Here is a 22500-nt window from a genome sequence, read left to right on the forward strand (position 1 = left end):
GATACATGTATTCTGCAGGAAACTACCAGCAAAAATCCCCGCCAGTGGATCATTATGTTCTGCATATATCCATGTCAGTTTTGCTCCGTGTTGGCCACCAGACAATCTTCTGCAGCCAGACGGGCTCCGCTGACCATGCAGTGTGGTGTGAAAAAACGCGTTCGTTGGAATTGTGGCGCATTGCAGTTCTTCTTGGCCATTTGCCAGTATTGAGAGGAGTTCAGGAGATATATTGGGTTTTTATCCCTGCACCTAATCGTTGTAAATTCAGATCTGTGTGACAGATATATATCTTTTGTGCTGTCCGTTTGAGGCCATTTTGGGGGTGTTGTTTACCACGGGGGTGTGCACAAACATTGCTGACTGGTGTGGTTTGAGTGCATGCTTATATGAGTAGGCGAGCAAACTTACGAGCACGCTGATGATGAAATACGCGTGAGCACACACATACAAACACACACACACACACACACACCATCGCACACATGTAGAGAGGGACAGGTAGAGATGTGGAGTGGAGAGAGAGAGGGGGGGGGAAGAGAGAGAGAGAGATCAAGACAGAGACAGAGACAAAGACAGAGAGAGAACTTTGGTATTAACGAGATGTGGAGTGGAGAGAGAAAGGGGGGAGGGTGGGAGAGAGAGAGAGAGAGAGAGAGAGAGAGAGAGAGACAGACAGACAGACAGACAGAGACACAGACAGATACAGAACTTTGGCGTTAAAGTGTTATTTCCTATACAAGGATGGTGATCAGAGACGGAACCGAACTTTGAAGAGTGCAGCCTGGCATGCATGTCATTTTCCAGCATAATACCACCACAAGCCTTCGGTAGTTTCCGGTATTCAGGAACACTCGAATCTACCCGCGGGACTTCAAACCAAAATGCAGATTTGTCCTTCCTTATCTGCCAAGGGTGACTGCCCACGAAGCAGAGGTAAACATAGCGAGTCCATTTTTAGCGTTCTATTAATAGGTGAAGGGAAAACAGGCGTGCTTTGCGGACAGCCCGTGTTTTGCTAACTCAATGCTCTGAACTGTGATGCGGTGAGAAGTAAAAGAGCATGCACGATGGTCTCTTGAATACAGCCACTGACGGACTGTTCCATAGGTCGATGCTGCCACACAGACCATCACGAAGAATTTTCCCCATCACATTTTGGTTATAATTGTTCCTAACAGACGGACAGGCAAACAGACAGACACATGAACACATCAAAGTGAAGACTTTGAACTCTTTAGTCGAAGGTGTGTGGTCAACTGATAGATGAATGATTTCAATTAGGGAAGAAAAAAAAGGTGGGCAGGCAAGCAGTGACAGATATTTCGGAGTTGAGTTATTATTGGGGCTGGGGGGCGGGGGGACGTGGTAGGTGTGGGGGAGTGGGGGGGAGAAGTGAAAAAACATATATTCAAGAGAATTGTAGTTAAAGAAGCAAATACAGAAAACAGGCACACACACGCACCCACGTTGGGTAACTCTCTCTCTCTCTCTCATGCACACACACACACACACACACACACACACACACAAACACACACAAAAACACAGCACAGCACAGCACAGCACACACAAACACACACACACACAAACACACACACACAAACACACACACACACAAACACAGCACAGCACACACACACACACACACACACACACACACACACACACACACACACACACACCACACACCACACACACACACACACACACACACACACAGCACACCACACCACACACACACACACACACACACACACACACTGGGAGATCACGTTGCGGATCATTCCGAGCCTTTCCGGTCTTCAGACGTGTTGAGCTCGTTGGGTCACGTTGATACAAGCATCATCCTTCCCGTCAGTGCTTTGTGGGTATCGATTTCAATTTGTGCCCCCCCACCCCCTTCACCCCACCCCAACCCCACCCTTCTCTCTGGCTATCAATCATTAAGTGTGTGTGAGGCAGGTGTGCACAGGCATTCGTGCACGTGCACACGCATCCGTGCACGTGCGCGCGTGTGCTAGACTGTCAAAGCGGGTTGCTGGCCTTATGGAAAAATTCGCTGTCATGTTCTCTGTCATGTCACACAGTCTCGCTCGTGTGTCGTCATATCTAGCTCAGTTGTGTCTCTCACTTAATTGGACAAGTTTATCAATTAATTAATTAATTTATTTATTTATTTATTTATGCATTTATTTATTTATTTATCTATATGTATGTAGTATCTAATCTATGTATCCACATATATGTCTGTCTGTTTGTTTCGCTGTCTTGTTTGTTTGTTTGTCTTTTCATTCGTTCATTTGTTTATCTAATCTTATTGATTGTAGACCAGCCAGTAGGACCCCCATATCAGGACTGAAGAAGTGTTTATATCGACTCCATAGGACCTGAAGAAGCAACAACAAACAAACAAACAAACAAATAAGAAAATACGGAAAAGAGAATTAGGCACGAATACACGAATAGTCACATAAGTGCGCATAAACCGAGGACATGGCTCTGACGCTGACCATAACGTAAAATCGTCGACAGAGGATTAAAATAAATCTCAAACTAACGTGAAACATTATCACACCTAAACCAAAACAGACATATATAATAACAGATATACATAACAAGAAAAAAAAAAGATTGTCAACAGGCCCCTCACACATGCTAGGCACCACAAATAATGTATCTTAGGATGTCAAATTATTAAGTCTAGATACAGGACCAGACATGTTCAACTCTCAGAGCTTACAGCCGGGCTAACAGCAAAGTGAGAGCCATGTAATCAATGGTTTCTTAACTGTAATGGGTAGTCCCTTACAGTTTGGTTTTCTTTTGAAGGACCGTGACTCTCAAACTAGGAGGCAAGATTGCACTGGTTCTTAGTGCTGCAGCTTTGGGGGCTAGCTGGCCTTGGGGAATCATCACAACGCCGACTGTCCTACAACCCACAGATTGGGGGTGTAACTTGGGCAAGGCACTCTCCACTATAATCAAATTCTAATCCAGATAGTTGGGACAGCAGTTGCCTCCTCTGCTGTTCTGATGGTCATAGTCGGACACGACTGACTGTCATACAATAGAAGAAATATAGTTGAAGGGATCAGCAAGGCTGAAAATAAGGAAGGGAGATAATACAGAAAAGGGGATAAAAAAAAGGAAGCCAGAAACAGAGAGCGACAGAAAGGAGGACAATTGTTGTACAGACTTTCCAGAAAGTGGAGGCACTGTTAACACTTAAAAGAGCCCTCGGCTTCCTAGGGTGGGGGAGAGGGGGGCGGCGGGGGTGGAGGGGGGGGAGGTTACTAACATACAGCAGACAGGCAGACAGAGACCCACTGAGAGTATCAATCGAAACAAAAGAGCAGTCAGATGTGGAACATTTACATCATACTGCATAATATGAATTACAATGCATAATTTGAATTTCAATTTGAATTACGATCGTCTGTCATTCAGTGGGTGGTGTTTTGTGCTCTCTCTCTCTCTCTCTCTCTCTCTCTCTCTCTCTCTCCTCTTTCTTCGACGCTGCCTCAAGTCGTTGTAAAGTGACCCCTGAGTCTGAGCCACCCACGCACAGTCATGTTCGTAGCAATGGCTGCCAGTGTTTCCTCATCCATACAGCTACACACATGGTTCCATTACCACACACATGACTGTAAGGAATCTTCATTTCTGAGCACGATTCCTCTCTATCTTTCATGACGTACGCACGTACGCACACACACACACACGAAATAATGATTGTTCAGCTATTTCTCTGCCACTGTTAAACAGAGAAATGGTTCGTGGGACAAAACTGGCTTGTCACTGCTTTCAGTACTCTCAACCAGCCACCGTGGTCAATGGACGTGTCTAGTCTTGCAGAATGTCAGTTGGTTTATCAACCGTCTGTTGTACAGTATGTTCAGTGTCCCTAGTCTCACAGAATGTCAGTTGGTTTATCAACCGTCTGTTGTACAGTATGTTCAGAGTCTCTTAGTCTCACAGAATGTCATTTGGTTTATCAACCGTCTGTTGTACAGTATGTTCAGTGTCCCTAGTCTCACAGAATGTCAGTTGATTTATCAACCGTCTGTTGTACAGTATGTTCAGAGTCTCTAGTCTTGCAGAATGTCAGTTGGTTTATCAACCGTCTGTTGTACAGTATGTTCAGTGTCCCTAGTCTCACAGAATGTCAGTTGGTTTATCAACCGTCTGTTGTACAGTATGTTCAGTGTCCCTAGTCTCACAGAATGTCAGTTGGTTTATCAACCGTCTGTTGTACAGTATGTTCAGTGTCCCTAGTCTCACAGAATGTCAGTTGGTTTATCAACCGTCTGTTGTACAGTATGTTCAGTGTCCCTAGTCTCACAGAATGTCAGTTGGTTTATCAACCGTCTGTTGTACAGTATGTTCAGAGTCTCTTGTCTCACAGAATGTCAGTTGGTTTATCAACCGTCTGTTGTACAGTATGTTCAGTGTCCCTAGTCTCACAGAATGTCAGTTGGTTTATCAACCGTCTGTTGTACAGTATGTTCAGAGTCTCTAGTCTTGCAGAATGTCAGTTGGTTTATCAACCGTCTGTTGTACAGAGTGTCTTGAGTCCTCCCTATAACAGTTCCTCCCCCAACCCGCTTTCTTTATAACCTTATTTATACGGCATTCTCCTGTGTAAAAACAATACCAGCCAAGCTGGGAAGACAAAAAGTTCAAACACATGAGACTTTTGGTCCTACCAACATCCAACCAGTGAATGACAGTGAATATGACATTAACAGCTAACGATGTGTGACGGTTATGTTGCAGACTGAAGATTACAATGACAGTCAATGTGACATCAACAGTAAACGATGTGTGACGGTTATGTTGCAGACTGAAGATAACAACGACATTAACAGTAAACGATGGGTGACGGTTATGTTGCAGACTGAAGATAACAATGACTGAATATGACATTAACAGTAAATGATGGGTGATGGTTATGTTGCAGGCTGAAGATAACAACGAGAGTCAATATGACATCAACAGTAAACGATGGATGACGGTTATGTTGCAGACTGAAGATAACAATGACTGAATATGACATTAACAGTAAATGATGGGTGATGGTTATGTTGCAGACTGAAGATAACATTGACAGTCAACATGACATTAACAGTAAACGATGGGTGACGGTTATGTTGCAGGCTGAAGATTACAATGACAGTCAATATGACATTGACATTTAACGATGTGTGACGGCTATGTTGCAGACTGAAGATAACAACGACAGTGAATATGGCATTAACAGTAAACGATGTGTGACGGTTATGTTGCAGGCTGAAGATAACAACGACAGTGGATATGACATCAACAGTTAACGATGGGTGACGGTAATGTTGCAGGCTGAAGATAACAATGACAGTGAACATGACATGAACAGTAAACGATGGGTGACTTATTTTGCAGGCCATCTACAACATGCTTGGCAACGCCCTGACAGCAGTGAGCATGGACACGCCTAAGGAGCGCACCATCAAGATCTTCAGCAAGATGGACACCAACAACGATGGCGTCTTGACCAAGGAGGAGTTCACCCAGGGCTGCATCAACGACCAGTGTCTCTACCAGATGCTGACGGCAGACACCGGAGACTCTGAAGGCCCCAAGTAGACCAGGGCGAGCAGAGGGGGGAAGTGGGGGCCAATACCTCCTGAGCTGGAACGAGGGTCGTGTTTTCTGGGAGGGTGGGGTTTGTTGCCGAGGTGGTGAAGGCTGTGATAAAGATGACCTGAAGTGCCGCCTCACTTTTATGTCTTTTAGTGGCCCCCGAGGAGTGTCTCTTGAAGATTTTTTTTTTTTTTGCATTCCGAGGTGATGAGATCGTGGATCCAAGTATCGAATGAGAAGAAGAAACAGAAGAACCATTGCAGTCCTCCTGGGTATCATAATTGTGAACCTGGGTGTGCCGTCTCGCCTGAATATCTTGCAGTCCTCAGTGTCTTGCTTGCTTTTGATCCTGGGGCCATTTCAGCGTGGCAGTGACTCTTCCACTGTGTCTGTCTCTGTCTCTGCCCCCTCCTCTCTCTCTCTCTCTCTCTGGCTTCATTTTGCAATTCGTTCTGAAAAGGAACAACCGAGTATCTTTTCTCGTGTTGAGGTGGATTATTTGCCTCCTGTTCTTCGTGAGAGTTAATGAGATAGAGAGATCGAGTGCGTGCTGGGTAAAATTCGCTTGTTGTAATAAGGTGCATCATGAACTGATTTGTACCAACCAAGATCACCACTGGTTTTGGAAAGGAATCATAACCACCCCAGTGACCTATCAGGACTTTGGGAGTCTCTCTTGGGACAATGACATGACATTCGTATTGGGAGAGCAACAGGCCTGTTGAAACGCTGTTCACCATTTTGGATATTCCACCACCACCACCACCACCACCCCTTCCCTCCCCCAGGACCTATCACCCTTGTGCCCCTCACACACGGAGAAAAAAAATGTTCGATTCTGGGATACCTTAATACTTCCATGGCATGACAGACTGTGGGGTTGGCCATATATTTAGAAAACCAACATGAGATTCCGATGTCGCCAGCCCGGGGTAAAAACTAGGCGCTAGAAGCGTCGATGGCAGAAAGAAAAAAAAGCATTTCTGTATTCCATCCAGTGTTTAGGTGAAAAGCGTTGACTGTTGACGGAGAGAAGAGATCAGCCACGCCTGTGATATCACCAACCCATCGAATCAAACTGGATCACAAAATGGAAGGTTGAGAACTGGAGGACGAACGAGGAGTAGACGATATCCAGAAGGCGGCAAGTCTTCCCCTTGGATTCAGCCCACATTGTAGAGAGAGAGATCGACACCACCATCCTGTGACCATTGTGCAGTTCCATCAGTTTTACATTCATTCATCTCTGCACAGAGCTCACGGAAAGAAGTGAGAGAAGAAAAAAAAAACTTCACTTGTGATAATGAATGCGATGCATCCCAGTGTTGGAGGGCCACTTTCAGTGATAGATCTCTTCTCCTTGGGAACAGTCTTATTTTTGGAGAAGGAGCCTTTTCGCCCAGCATTAAGCATGTGAACATCGTTGACTGGCTGGTGGGGAACTGTATTGAACGACTCCAGTGCCACTGGATCCCATTTCGCATTTTTGGTTTGTTGGTGGATGTTTATATAGTATATTTACCTTGCCCACGTGAGGAAAAATTAATGTGTATGCTAAAGCCACAGTTACGCTCAGGCACTTTTCGTTTTGTAGTGGGGAACACAGGATTGTTGAACCCCCCTCTGTCTCTCTCTCTCTCTCTCTGACTACAGAGCAGATGTTCCCATGCACGAGGTCCACAGTTTGACTGAACAAGGTGCGTGCTCTGTTCGTTGCGCTGGACTGCTGTGTCTGTTAGAGTCTTAACTGAATGTTCTCCTTATATATTTTATTGTATTCCTTTTTATCACAACAAATTTCTCTGTGTGAAATTTGGGGTGCTTTCCTCAGAGAAAGCGCCTCGCCACAGCGTAGCATTACCTTTTTTTTCTTTTTGGTCTGCAAGTTGGTTTTTGTTTTGTTTTCTTTTCTTTTTATCAGAGTAGGTTTTCCTACAGAATGTAAGCCAGGGACAACCCTTTGTTGCCGTGGGGATTTTCCCAGTGACCAGCACCAAGACCACACTGCCACTCAAGGTCTGGTGAAAGATAGAATAGAAATTAACTATACACGCTATACAGCATCTGCCTTCGACACAAAAAGGACCAGATGCCTGACCTTCACATAAACCCAACACTCTGGTGAGGCCATTATTCCCCACATAAGGAAAACACTCAGTCAAGACAGCAGCATGGCGGTTCATGACGCCACGTTCGGAGCTTGTTTTCTTGGATCCTTTGTTGTCTCCTTGTATTTTCTCTTTACTTCTGAACGTATGGTTTGTTGTGTTTGGTTTTTTATTGGGGGGGGGGGCGGTGTCTGTCATTCGTTCTGTGAAGCCAGAATGACTGCTGGCGCGATGTCATGCACTTGTGACTTTGTCTGTCTGTCCAGTGCCGCAACTGATGACGGCAGTGGTGCATGAGGAGCTATGATTTGGAGGGAGAATGTCTTTGTTACCCCTACCCACACACAAATGTCTGGAAGGTCTGTGTTCACCTAGGTCAAGTTTGTTTCGTCATACACACTTCTTTTTTTTTTTACTGTCGTTAGTAACGGTCGTCGTCCATGCCAGTGAAAAGGATCAGTACTACAGAAAGATGGAAACGCAAGCCGTGCCGTTTTTTTGTTTAGTGGTCAGTGAGCTGTCAGTCTAGCTCAGCATGATAAAATGCCGTATTCTGAAAACCTTGAGTCGTGGTCAGTAATAGAACTGATCAACTTTTGTCAAATAGTCCTAATGCTGCAGTAACAGTCATGAAAAATCCGATAGTGGTCATGACCAATCAAAGACGTCATAGAAAGACAAATGCGCCCAAACACCAGTCTGAACACATTGTGTGGTGGTCAGCAGTGGTCAGCTAAGAGTCAAATCCTGTCAATAAATTATAATAATGCATAATCATCACAAGGTAATGCAATTTGAACACAGTGGTCAAGCAGTGTTCAAAAACCTGCCAAAACGTCATTATGCACATATTTAACAAAACACGTGATAAATGGTGGCCAATAGTGGACATAAACGTGAAGAAACCATACCAAGGCGACCTTTGGGAACACAGACCTGGGGAACAAAGACCAAGGAAATGTAAATTTGGGGTACATATCGACACTGAGTCATATTCATGAGACCATCGTGCCTGCGGTTGAACGTGTGCCTGCGGGCAAATCAACCTGAGGCAAGGCATGCCCGAGGGTAAGCAGTACCCGGTATTCAGAAACACTCGAATCTACCCTTGGGTCTTCAAACCCAAAGGCAAATTTGCCCTTACTGCCTGACAAAAGTGACTGCACACGAAGCAGAGGTAAACATGGCGAATCCATTTTTAGCGTTCTATTGGTGAAGGGAAAACAGGCGTGCTTTGCGGACAGCCCGTGTTTTGCTAACTCTCTCGGCAATGCTCTGAACTGTGGTGCGGTGAGAAGTAAAACAGCATGCGCAGAAGGGAATCCTCGGGATTTTTAATGGTATACGATGGGTAGCTGCCTGAGTGCACAGCACGTGTCCTGAATACGAAGATAACTCAATCTTCACGTTAAACTGTACCAGGGGTTGTACTATGTCAAAAGTAACTTGCCTTAAGCAAAATGAATTCTGTGTGGCCCCTGGTTGGCATGCTAGTGGAACATTCAGATAAGGTTTCTTCTTCTTCTTCTTCTTTCAAAATTGAAAAGTCTAGGTTTTTTAAAGTCATTTTTATCTTTTATAATCTATTAAAAAAATAAAAAAAACATATGGATGTAACAAACAAGCATTGCATATAAGTTTACACAGGACCTGCTTTTGAAATATTTACATGCTGACGAGGCATAACCTTCCAAGAGACAGGAGTGACCTGCTCAGGAGACTGGGACGGAAGCCAAGGTCTTGGGAGTTGTCCCGGCACGGACAACAATGAGCAGTGAAGTGTTTCCTGTTGCAAGTTGACCTACAAGACAAAAAACCTGCAGTACATGAATTAAATCCCTTTATCTCCTTGACACATGGAAAGGTTCTGCGCCTGATAGTTTTGCGTTTCCTGTTTGCGTAACTAAGGTATTTCTTACTACATTCTGATGATGCAAGCGCGGTGTCCATTCTCAGTTGGCGAGGCGCGTTGCTTGTGCGCATCTGTCCGTATACATCTTTAGTGTCTTGGTACGGGCGAGAATGGTTGTTGTTTGAATGTTTAAAAAATTGGGGGATGTTATTTGTTGGTGGTTTTTTTCATAAACGAAATGTGTTCTTCATGTGTATGCTTAAAAGTCATGTTAAATGCAAACTCATGAGGTTTTTTTTTTTTGTTGGTTTTTTTTTCTTTTGATATGCAGTTTTTTCGCTGAAAAAAACAGAACAACAGAAAAAACCCCAGGATGGAATCAGATATTCTTGTAATATCTAATGTAATGAAGTATTGAAATACATGGGTAAACACACTCTCATTAGATTGCACGCGCGCGCTCACACATGCATGCACACACATGAAGTACTGATACGTGCGTGTATATCAACCCTATCCTCCGCGCGCATGCCCATACACCCATTCACACGCACGCAGAAACGTATTTACACTGTTGACATTATGTAGTTGATGCACATTTCCATGTTTATGAGTTTAGCATTCCAATATAGTATTGGGTTGCATGACACATGCATCATGATTTGTGAAGATATTGAAGTTATGACTCGGAATTCCGCCAGGATTCAGCCATGTTTTTTACCCGAAACTTGGGGAAAACAATGTTATCTTTACACAGGTGTGCACACGTCCACACACGCACTCACACAAACAAAACTCCTTCTCCAGGATCACTGGAGCCTTATTTGACACACGGCAGTGCTGCACGTTGCAATTCTATGTCTGTGATTCTTAGTTTCAGACCTTGAAATAAACGGAGCGTATCGCTGTCTCTCATTTGGAGAAATCATTCATCTTCGTCAGTTCATTTCCATATTCTGCTGTTTTATACAAAGCACCAAACTAATCGAGAAGAAGAGTTCCATGCATCGTGACTTTACTGTTGTAGTCAGGGTTTGCGTGCATGATTCTGTATCCGTGTACACATCAGAGCGGATTTCTACAACATAATTTTGCCAGATGACGTCACTTTGGTTGCATGCTGCAAACGGGACCTTGATTTATTGTCTAATCCGAATGACTGGACTAGACACTCACTTTCATTATTCCAGTCAAATTCTGGAAAAAGGGCTAGAGCAAAGAATCGAAATCAGAACCTCACGGACGCTGTATTGGCAGATACGTATTTTAACCATTCCACCACCTTAGCGCTGGACAATAACTTTGATACAACAGTATGCTCGATAAAACGCTGTTCTGTTTGTGTTTCCGAAAAACAATATGTAAAATATAGTGTTCTTATTTATTTATTTATTTATGTGTGCTTTTTTTTCTCTGTGTGTGTGTGTGTGTGTGTGTGTGTGTGTGTGTGTGTGTGTGTGTGTGTGTCATAGCAGTTGTTGTTCTCTCGATCCTTTTTCAACGAAACGCCGCGGACTTCTGTCTTGGTTTTCTCATTGATTATTTAGAGCATTGTTTTTAAACGATTACAATATACATGGAGGAAAGCTAGTGTCATGTCAACTGTAGCGGAATGATATGTGCAATAAGGAACACACGAAAGGTTCGTTGACTGAAAATGACTTGAATGAATGCCTGAACCCTGTTCCTGTCATTTGTAGGGTGAACCAGCTACATTAAATCAACCGGATTAATCCATTATAACCGCATTAACAATAACGATAATGATAATAAGAAGAACCCTCATCAGCATTATAACAAATACTACTAGTACTATACCCACCACAACTACTAGAAAATAATAGTGATGACAATAATAGTCGTAGTGATAATGATAAGAAGAAGAAGGAGAAAAATCATCATCATAATCGTCGTCAACAGCAGCAGCATATTGGTACCCCATCGTATCTGACGATCATATCTGTCCGACTCTCAGTCTCGTTTGTTGTGGACTCACATACAGCTATTGAATCCCGGTTTGGATCTGCATGGGCGTCCACGGTTAGGGCATGGAAACTGTACGGGCTCTTTGGGCATTGCTGCAGCTGCTGCTGCCTTCTTCTCGCGAGCCTCGGCGATGCTGCTGTGGTGGTTCTTCTCAAAGCTGTCATCTGCTTGCTTTGTCAGTGCGTACCAGCCAGTCCTATCTTGTACATGCTCCTCTAATTGCTTTAGGAGGACTCCAGCATCGCGGTGTTGGCCTTTAAACAGTCTTGTTGGAAGCGTGTTGGGGCCCTTCCCCTCTCTCTTTACTCAATGCCGCGTTTACTATAGATGAGCTGCTTAGGTATCCTGGAGCCATGCGTCTGGATGGCGTCCCCTGACCAAAAAAAGCTGGGTTTTTGAGGATAATGGCTTCGATGCTTGTGGCCTCTGCTCTGTCCAGGATCTCTAGAATTGTGACCTTGTCCTGCTACCATATCCCGAGGACTGCGCGCAGACAGCACATGTTGAAGCGCTCAAGAAGCTTGATGCATCTTTTGTACAATGTCTAGGTCTTACAACCGGAGATAATGCTGGGGATAACGACAGTGTTGTATCAGCTTGGCTGACAGCTTGATGTTGTGCTGGTTCAGTACTGCGGATTGTGGTTTACTGAGTGTTTGGCTTGCTTCGCAGATCCTGGCATTGGTCTCCTTGTCGATAAAACTGTCACTGGAGATGATTCTACATAGGTATCTGAACTCCTCTACAGTCTTCAGTTCAGTTCCCTCAATGGAAATGTAGGGACCACGGGTAATAGCGGGGCGTCTGGAGATATTGAGGTAGTTGCCGCTGTCTCATTTACATCCATTATGATAATAGTATCTATACTAATATCAATACTGATGTGATTTCTTCTTCCAGTGCTTTCTCTTGCTTTATCAGTCGTGTTTTGTCTTCTTTTTTTCTTTCTTTTTTTTTTTAATCTATTTATTCATTTACGCTTTTTTGTTGTTTGGGGGTTCTTTTTGTTTGTTTGTTTTTGTTTTTTGTTGTTATTGTTGTTGTTCTTGATTTTTTTTTTTTTTTTGCAACGAATGTTCTCTTCCTTGAAACAGGTACATTGCAGCGTAATTAATCCAACACAGAACATAAACCGAAATTAATGTCCAAGGAAAATTACATATTTGCCACAAAATAAAGTAAAGCCCTGGATTTTTTTTTCTTTTCTTTTCTTTTTCACTGACCAATCTCTCTCGCCAATACAACAAGTTACACCCAGAAAGAGACAGAGGGAAACGGGGGAGATGAAGGATGAAGGAGAACAGAAGTGGAGAGGGGAAAACTTTGACAGTCAAAGTTCACCAAATATTTACACGCACGTGCGCGCACCCTTCCACTGACACACGCACGCAAGCACACTGAAACACAGACACACACGCACGCACACACACACACACACACACACACACACACACACACACACACACACACACACACACACGCACAGAGAGAGAGAGAGGCACACGCGCGCACACACTCTTTTTTTAAGATACGTCATTGTTTTCTCTCATGGTCTTTTAACAGTAGCGGTTCATCAGAATCAGAAGTGTGTCATGCAACCCAAAAAAAAGAGCGTGTTCATTCATTTATTAATGTATGCAAATGCCACTTTCTTTGCGTTGGTGTACTTCTCTTGGCAATATTCGTCTTGTGTAACCATATATACTGTGCATATCACTTGTAGATACAACTATACAAGTAGAATATACATACATGACTGTACTAGTGGCGTCTGTAGTTATACGTGCTGTAGATTACTTATCACCAGACTTTTCGTTTACCTATATTTTACTTTCTTTTTACTTTTTTTTTTTTTTCGTATGGCTGACTTGCTGAATATAAGAAATAAAGATGCATGAGCTCTAAGCATTTCCCCCATAGTGATACTGTTTGTATTCATTGCGCGAGTATGGGTGGGGGGGTGCGAGGTGGTTGTGTTTAGAGGGTGGGGGTGGAGGGGGTGGGTGGGAGATGAGTGTGTTGTTGTTCGTCGATTTCATGTTATTTCATTTAGGTGATATTATTAGATGGGTGTGTGTGTGTGTGTGTGTGTGTGTGTGTGTGTGTGTGTGTGTGGTGTGTGTGTGTGTGTGTGTGTGTGTGTGTGTGTGTGTGTGTGTGTGTGTGTGTGTGCGGGATGAGGAGAGTGGAGGCTTGAGGGAGTAGGGAGGGAAAGAGAGAGACAGAAAAGAATATATATATATATATATATATATATATATATATATTGACAGACACTCAGACAGACAGAGATTGTGAGAAGTGGAGACACAGCTACAAGGAGTGAGAGGGAACTGATGGAAACTCAGGAACTCGATCTCAGGTCACCGATCTGTATGTATATGGGGATGCACACACGTTTAACCTTCTTTTTTTTTTCTTTTTTTTTTTGTACTGGTGATCCAGTAGGAATGGACCCAGCGAATTAAACAACAGCATGCTCTCATGAGAATGAAATATTGAAACGAAAAATGAGTGGTAGAAAAGAAAAAAGAAATGAAAAAAACAAAAAAAAACAACTACGGCCAGGTTAGGGCTGACAGCGCTGTTCAGTAAGAGAGAGGATGGGGGGCGGGGGGGGGAGGAGAGGAGAGAGAGGGATTGTAAGAGAGAGAGAGGGGGGAGAGGGGGAGGGAGGGAAGGATACATCACGCGTAAGAAAGAGAGAGAGAGAGAGAGAGAGAGTCTTCAATGAAACTTGAAGACAACTTCTGGGCAGTATTTCAAACAGATTCTAGGAATGGGCAGAGAAAAAAAAAAAAAGAACACAAATTACATCTGCTTGATTTGTTTTCTTACATGATTATCCTATCAAATCACAGTCGGATATAATTTATCAGATGTACCATTGCTGCGGAGAGAGAGAGAGAAAAAACTCAGAACTGGTTTAATGCACATCGGCCTTTGACCACAATACACAAAAGGGAAATGGTAGAAGGAGAGAGACAGACAGACACAGAGAGAGAAAGAGAGCGTGTGTGTGTGTGTGTGTGTGTGTGTGTGTGTGTGTGTGTGTGTGAAGTCGCCATCACGCCAGGCACCAGAGCAGACCCAGCGTCACTAGTTCAGTGACTTTACAGCGATGTTCTGCTGCGCCAGGTCTCATTCAACGCACAGAAACTGGCACCCACTAAGCCCCACAACTGACGACGAGACAATAATCACGAGGTCGAAAAGCTAGACGAGTTCATGAGCGCGTACATCATTCCCATCCCCACCCCCTCACCACCTCACTCCCTGGTGTGGAGAACGCCCCCTCGCCCATCCACCCCTGATGACTCTGCCAACATCGAGGACATTGACAGGAACTCGCTACGAGCATAAAAGTGGAGGAGAAAATCGAAATTGAATTCATCATCATCATCACAGCAACGATCTGTAACATCAGTTTCTGAAGTCCTTCTGTAAAAGGTAATGGTATTACAATTCCTTTATTGGTAATAATATGAATTACTCCTCCACACCCCACCCAACATCCCTCTGTAAAATGTAATGATACTTTGATTCCTCTTATTGGTAATATGATAAACGACTCCTCCACATACGCCCTTTTTTAGGTCATGGTATCATGATTCCTTTTATGTGAATGCATGTGAATATTAGTGTAAAAAATAAATAAATAAATAAATATTTTAAAAAAATTCATGTTATGTATCAGAGGAAAAATATATTATGTGTGTGTGTGTGTGTGTGTGTGTGTGTGTGTGTGTGTGTGTGTGTGTGTGTGTGTGTGTGTGTGTGTGTGTTTCTGTCTGTCTGTGTCTGTGTCTGTGTGTCTGTGCGTGAGCTGAACTGAATGCATGCTGCATACGTGTCTAAATGACCTTGTAGTGAACAGACAATAAGCGAATGAGAAGAAAAGTCAAGGGTCTATTTCAGGGCAGTTAACCCTTCAGTTCTGAAAACTAGTTTATGAAAACACGAATCCATGTTAAAAGGTCAATTACATATGATGGTAAGTCGCGTCCGACTATGACCATCAGAACAGTAGAGGAGGCAACTGCTGTCCTGTCCTGACTATTTGGGCTAGAATTTGATTAAAGTTGAGAGTGCCTTGCCCAAGTTACATCCCCACTCTCTCGGCCAAAAGGGTTTTAGGACGGTCGGCGTTGGGAGATTCCCAAAGGCCAACTAGCTCCCAAGGCTGCAGCACTACGAGCAAGTGCAAATTTGTCTCCAAGTTTGAGTCATAGTACTTCACAAAAGAATAAGCTGTAAATGATTTCCCATTGCAATGGAGAAACCATTGATCATATAGCTCTCGCTTTGCTGTTGGTCCAACTGTAAACTTATGTCCGTCTGTGATGAAAGCTGAGTGTAAATCAGACCGATTAGTTCATGTTCCTATCAGTCCACGTAAAATGAATCTTGAAATGTTTGAACCAAAAACACACAAAAACCGCGACGATAAAAGAAAACAAGAGGCAAAGCCTTCGTGGCTCACATGTGATTGCTGATGTACAACAACAACAAAACCGAAAACGCCGACGGTGGAACTGGTGGTAGTGGAAGTGAGTGTTTCTCGAATCAAAGTTGTGTACAGAGCAATTTTATCTTGAGCAGTTCATATCGATCGGCATTTCAATGTTATACTGTCACATTATCGTTCTACTCATTGTTATACTATCATGAAAAAGATCTATCAGCGTTTCAAACTTTGCCTGCCATCACTACAACTTTATTCGCTTCTAATAATGACAGAAGATGAGTGTTGTTTGCATACTTGAAAAGAAAAACACAAAAACATTTCAACGCGCATACACAGTGCGACTTGACACAGACACAGACACACACACACACACACACACACACACACACACACACACACACACGACACAAACTGACAATGGCCTGTAATTCAGATTTTTTGGTTGATTTTTAATTGTCCGAGGGCATTATGCAGGAAGTGATGAGGACTACGCACGAAACTAAAAAAAAAAAAAAAAAAAAAATTGGCCTTCTTCGTCTCTTTTCAACTATATAATACCGCGAATTACTGAAAACACAATTTCAAAAGTGACAGGTGTCGTACCTGACAAGCTACTTCCAGATAACATCTGAAATCTGGTACCGGTAGTGGCGTTAGTACTATACTACCATTCCCAGGGCAATATCTGAAATCTGGTGCCGGTAGTGGTATTAGTTTCGATACTACCACTACTAGGGTAATATCTGAAATTTGGTGACGGTAGTGGCCTTAGTTACCCCACTACCATTGCCAGGGAAATATATAAAATCTGGTGCTGGTAGTGGCCTTAGTTACCCTACTGCCATTGCCAGGGAAATATCTGAAATCTGGTTCCGGCAGTGGTGTAAGTTACCCTACTATCATTGCCAGGACAATATCTGAAATTTGGTTCCGGTAGCAACGTTAGTTACTCTACTATCATTGTCAGGGTAATGTCTGAAATCTGGTGACGGAAGCGGCGTTAATTTCGCTACTGACATTTCCAGGGTAATATCTGTCTGAAATCCGGTGCAGGTAGCGGATTAGTTTCCCTACTACAATTGCCAGAGCAATATGTGAAATCTGGTGCTGGTAGTGGCTTTAGCTACCCTACTACAATTGCCAGGGTAATATCTGAAATTTGGTGACGGTAGTGGCCTTAGTTACCCCACTACCATTGCCAGGGAAATATATAAAATCTGGTGCTGGTAGTGGCCTTAGTTACCCTACTGCCATTGCCAGGGAAATATCTGAAATCTGGTGCTGGTAGTGGCCTTAGTTACCCTACTGCCATTTCCAGGGAAATATATAAAATCTGGATCCGGTAGTGGCATTAATTACCCTACTGCCATTGCCAGGGAAATATCTAAAATCTGGTGTCGGTAGTTGTCTTAGTTACCCTACTACCATTGCCAGGGAAATATCTGAAATCTGGTTCCGGCAGTGGTGTAAGTTACCCTACTATCATTGCCAGGACAATATCTGAAATTTGGTTCCGGTAGCAACGTTAGTTACTCTACTATCATTGTCAGGGCAATGTCTGAAATCTGGTGACGGTAGCGAGGTAGCGGATTAGTTTCCCTACTACAATAGCCAGTGCAATATCTAAGATATGGTGCCGGTAGTTGCGTTAGCTACCCTACTACCATTGCTAGGGTAATGTCTAAAATCTGATGCCATTAGTTACCCTACTACCATTGCCAGGGTCATATCTAAAATCTGGTGCCGGCAGTGGCATTAGTTACCCTACTACAATTGCCAGAGCAATATGTGAAATCTGGTGCTGGTAGTGGCTTTAGCTACCCTACTACAATTGCCAGGGTAATATCTAAAATCTGGTGCCGATAGTGGCATTAGTTACCCTACTACCATTGCCAGGGTCATATCTAAAATCTGGTGCCGGCAGTGGCGTTAGTTACCCTACTACAATTGCCAGAGCAATATGTGAAATCTGGTGCTGGTAGTGGCATTAGTTACCCTATTACAATTGCGAGGGAAATATCTAAAATCTGGTGCCGGTAGTGGCATTAGTTACCCTACTACCATTGCTAGGGCAATATCTGAAATCTGGCGCCGGTAGTGGCATTAGTTACCCTACTACCATTGCTAGGGCAATGTCTGAAATCTGGCGCCGGTAGAGGCGTTAGTTTCCTTACTACAATCGCCAGGGTGGCAATGTAGAAAGGGTTCACAATATTTTTGTTTGTTTTGTTTTCTGTACACTAGGGTAGGTATGGGTAATTGCGAAAAGCGTGTAATTGCGAACGATTCGTATACCGTCCCACTTCGAAGCGTTCATAACGGCTGCATTTCACAGTTTAACGTCTGATTCGACATTTTTCTAATACCTTAACGAATATCCATTTCCAGGAACCAGTCAAACATCAGCGATTTGTTGCTATTTCTGCGCTCTGTACCACTGCCGACCAAGGTTACAAACGTGCTCTTAATATCCCAAATTCAAGGGAAGCAAGTTGTAGCATTTGAACTTTGCCACATTTTGAAATAGTTGATTTGATCGAATTTGTTGAATGCGCATTACCAGTGATGGGATAATTTAAGAAAGCATATTGGTGACAGATCAAAACGTCAGTTTTGACAGGAGTCTGCAAAATAGTGTCGTTTGCAATTAGACCATAGGATATTTTGACGTGAGTCTATTTGCGAACGATGCTGCACAGTTACTGAGCACTCTCAAAAGGGTGTGTTTGTGTGCGGTGTGGGGTATGTTTTTAAATGACTGTTTGTATGTTTGTGTGCATTTGTGATCAAAGCCAACAATAGAACAGTCTGGTGCGATGTTCCAATAATATGTCATGTCTAATGAGTTAAAGACCTGCTCATGTTTTAACAGTCTACATAGCCATCGTTCGCAATAATTTTTAGACTTGACCGTTCGCATTTACCCTCAGGCACCCCTGCTATTTCAAACGTCGACGAAGCTTTGAAAAGAATGAGCAGACGAACTGTTCCTGGTGCAACTTGTCGGAAAAAAGCTTTCAAAAACAAAAGAACTAGGTTTGACTATCGTACGACATGTTATCTTCACAGTACACACGTTGATCTGGTCGCTTCGACTGGATCATTCGCAATTAGGCATAACTACCCAGCCACTCCTACCACCAAGGTAATATCCGAAACCCGGTTCCGGCAGAGGAGAAGGGGTCAATTGGTTGTCAGACATAACTTTTCTTTCTGGAGTTTGCTATGCATTTGCACGTGCGATGTGTGCACGGCAACTGTTTTGAATAAATCGCGGGCATGCTTGTCGTGTTAGTGAATATGATGGAGTTCTTTTAGAACGCCCATAGACAGCAACAGAACACTCCCATCCCAGTGCTGAGACCAGGAGGCTGCCTGCCCTGGGACCTCTTGGTGACCGGTTCGCTCCCGTCTTTTGGTAATATCTTGTGTTACACCACAGTGGTCAAGTTCAATTTACCATCACGTGCAGCTTATTTGAGCAGTCGGTGCATGAAATGTGAGCAGGCGTGCTCACAGTATACCATCATGGTTGTCATATACCCAAATTTCTGTCAATGAAGAATTAAAAAAAAAAAAAAAGCAAAATAAAACATGTAACATTTCTGTGTGCAGGCATATATCTAGATGCACCAAGACATAAGCGGTTACGTGGACAAATGAAGAGCCGCGTACAAAATAGTCTCAGTATGTCAGGGAGACAAATCGATAGACTTCATGTCTTGTTTATGTCATCTGTCATGTATCATTGTCTTTTACATACAGAAAAAGACGCACAAACACACATGCAAACTCAAGCACCCGGCCCAAGTTACCATCAACCGATGTGCCCAAGTTAGTATCACTGTTCTTATTCTGTATTTCGTCATACTGCGAAAACGAAACGTGCGTTTGACGTCACACAACTGGCTGCTAAGATTGATTAACGGTTACTTTGTCAGTGGGTAACAATTGTTCTTTATCAATTTCATTAATGCAGCGAAGGCTTCAGATAAACGAGAAGATACATGAAAATTGGGTTAAAGTACTTACTACTAGGGAATCGAATGGAAATTTCTGACGTGGAACAAAAACATGAAGTACATTCTTCCTCTTAGCATCAAAGTACGACACATGCTACTGGGTGGCAGGAACATAGGGGTGCTAATCTTTCCAATATGCTGAAATTACCTGCACTTCCCCTAGCTATTCGTTGGACTTTTCTGATATTATTTTAGTAGGACCTTGCAAAAGTGTTAACATCAAGCTGCCATTCGGTTTGTTGCTTTTTAATAGTCCCCAGCGTTCTGGACAACGATACACTCACTATCTTTGTCTGCGATTGTCGAGTTAAAGATTATCTAAAAATCGTAAAAAGACCACTTCACCCACGTATGTTTCAGTTCACGTAAGATTTAAATCTTTTAAAATTTAAACCTTATACAAAATATTGATTTCCCAACTCAAGTCCCCAGTTCCTTTACTATGCCGATGAGAGGTGAATGTTTCCACCACTTGTTCCTTCAGAAATTAAAAAATTAGAATTTCTCTTCCAGGTTTCTTCATTCTATTGTGTTCCAAAGACATTTTCTTGAGTCGCTTGCGTAAAAAATGACGTAACAGACTTACGGCGGCGTGCATAAAGGAAGACACACGTTCTGCAACGTGTCAGATATTTTTGTGAGTGAGCCTTCTCTTTGGTTTTGTTTGAATCGATGTGTAGCTTGTTGCAAAATTTTTACACACAATAGTTCTGTTGACAGTGGCGGCTTGTGCCTGATAAACCAATGCCGTTTTATACAAGATCCTTTCTTTGGGGAACTTTTCGATTGTGAGGCATCTGATTTCGTGAACTTGAGTCTGCACAGACATGCCTCTTTGCTTAGACTGCTTCTGATCATTTGAAAATTCGAGACCTGCATTGACCATCTCTAATCCTGTTTTCATAATGGATTGTTGTGGTGGTCACTGAACTTAGTACACCTGTTATTCGGCACACTCGAACTGTTGTTGAGACACCTATTATATTTATATTTATTTGATCTCGTAAGTGGACTTGTTGCATAACGTCAGATCTACCAAGCTCCTCGTTCACATTTGGAGTTTTCACATTGGATCTTTGAAAGAACCTAACTGTGCATCCCAAGGGGAAGGCCGGAGTGTGTCCAGCGATTCTTCAAGGCAAGTACAGAGAGAGCGACATTCTGACGGACTATAGACTTAAAATCAAAATCATGAGTGTTCACTTCCGTGCAGACACTCCTCCACACCACGTTCTCGATGTTTATATACATAGCCCGAAACAAACTGAATTTAGATGAATTTTTGTCGCTTCATTTAAGACACATTTCAAATATATTTCCTTCTAGAAGCATTGGGTTGTAGACCAAATGCTACATCCTCTAGTTTGGAAGGACCGGTGTAAGGTGCGCCAAGTCCAAGTTGTTCACTGGGGATTGGTGTGTGCAATAACTGAAAAAGTGTGAAGAGTAGTTCAGCGTGTGTCGGTTTGGAACTTCCCGACGGCAGGAGTGGGGGGGGGGGGGGAGGACCAGGATATAAAATAATGATGCTCTACGGGCGTCAAAATCCCATAGCTACGTGTGTATATATAGAAACTTAGCAGACATAGCAAGTGGTAGGCGGTGTTTGGTGGGAAAGTTGAGAAAGGGGTCTCGTTGGTCGACATTTGTGAAAGGTTTATCTCCCACTCGTTTATGCCCCCCCCCCCACCCCCCCACCCCTGCCTCCTCTCTCTCTCCTCTCTCTCTCCCACTCACCCTGTTTTTAGGGTGGGAATGAAGCACGCACATTTCAAGTCAGTCGCTTGCCGGTGGGAGCTAAGGTCGCATCTTGGTCAGGGGGCGTGGGGTGGGCTCGTGGTGGATCTGTGGGGTTGGTGGGGATTCGTGTTTCTTCTTCTGTAGAAAGACAGACGACAGCGCGTGTGGGTTGGGGGTGGGGGGGTGGGGGAGGGGGGTGAGTGAAAGGGGGGGGGAGGGGGGCAGGGCACGTGTGAGGGAGAACCTACCCCCACCACATACCCCGACCCCTGTCTCTTTCCCCTCACTTCCTAACTCCCAACCACCATATCGACTCTCCAACCCCCATCCCCCACCGAGATGTCTAGGTTCAGTATACAGGTCAATGTCCCTGTGAAGAATAGATGCTTCAGACCCCTACGAAAAAAACAACAAACAAACAAACAAACAAAAACGAAATAAGAAAACAAAGCGGTTAAAAAAAAAACCCGACAGGTTTTGTTTTTCACAATGATTGAAGATGGGAGTGAGCGTTTAAGAAATCGACTCTGGTCTATGAGTGGTGCTCAATACACTGGAAGGACACAGCACGGTTTGCCAAATTAATCAGCGTTATTTCAACATGTTCGCAAGGAGAAAACCGTGCAAGCTGCCAGGTGGTAGTTTTCATTTCGTCAACTCTCTGTGTGCTTTGTGTGTGTGTGTGTGTGTGTGTGAATATCA

The 22500-nt window shown here is 43.5% G+C and overlaps 1 protein-coding gene across 1 annotated transcript in view; it reads left to right on the forward strand.

The window, feature by feature from the left end:
* LOC143294534 (neuronal calcium sensor 2-like) overlaps positions 1–13478 on the forward strand; it is a 69325-nt gene extending 55847 nt beyond the window's left edge. Inside the window, exon 5 of the mRNA XM_076605899.1 lies at positions 5422–13478. Within this exon, the coding sequence (XP_076462014.1) occupies positions 5422–5625 (204 nt within the window). The 3' untranslated portion in view covers positions 5626–13478. The remainder of the gene's footprint in view (positions 1–5421) is intronic.
* Positions 13479–22500: the final 9022 nt, after the last annotated feature.

The sequence above is a fragment of the Babylonia areolata genome, chromosome 20 (genome assembly GCF_041734735.1).
Source record: "Babylonia areolata isolate BAREFJ2019XMU chromosome 20, ASM4173473v1, whole genome shotgun sequence".
Lineage (NCBI taxonomy): Eukaryota > Metazoa > Mollusca > Gastropoda > Neogastropoda > Buccinidae > Babylonia > Babylonia areolata.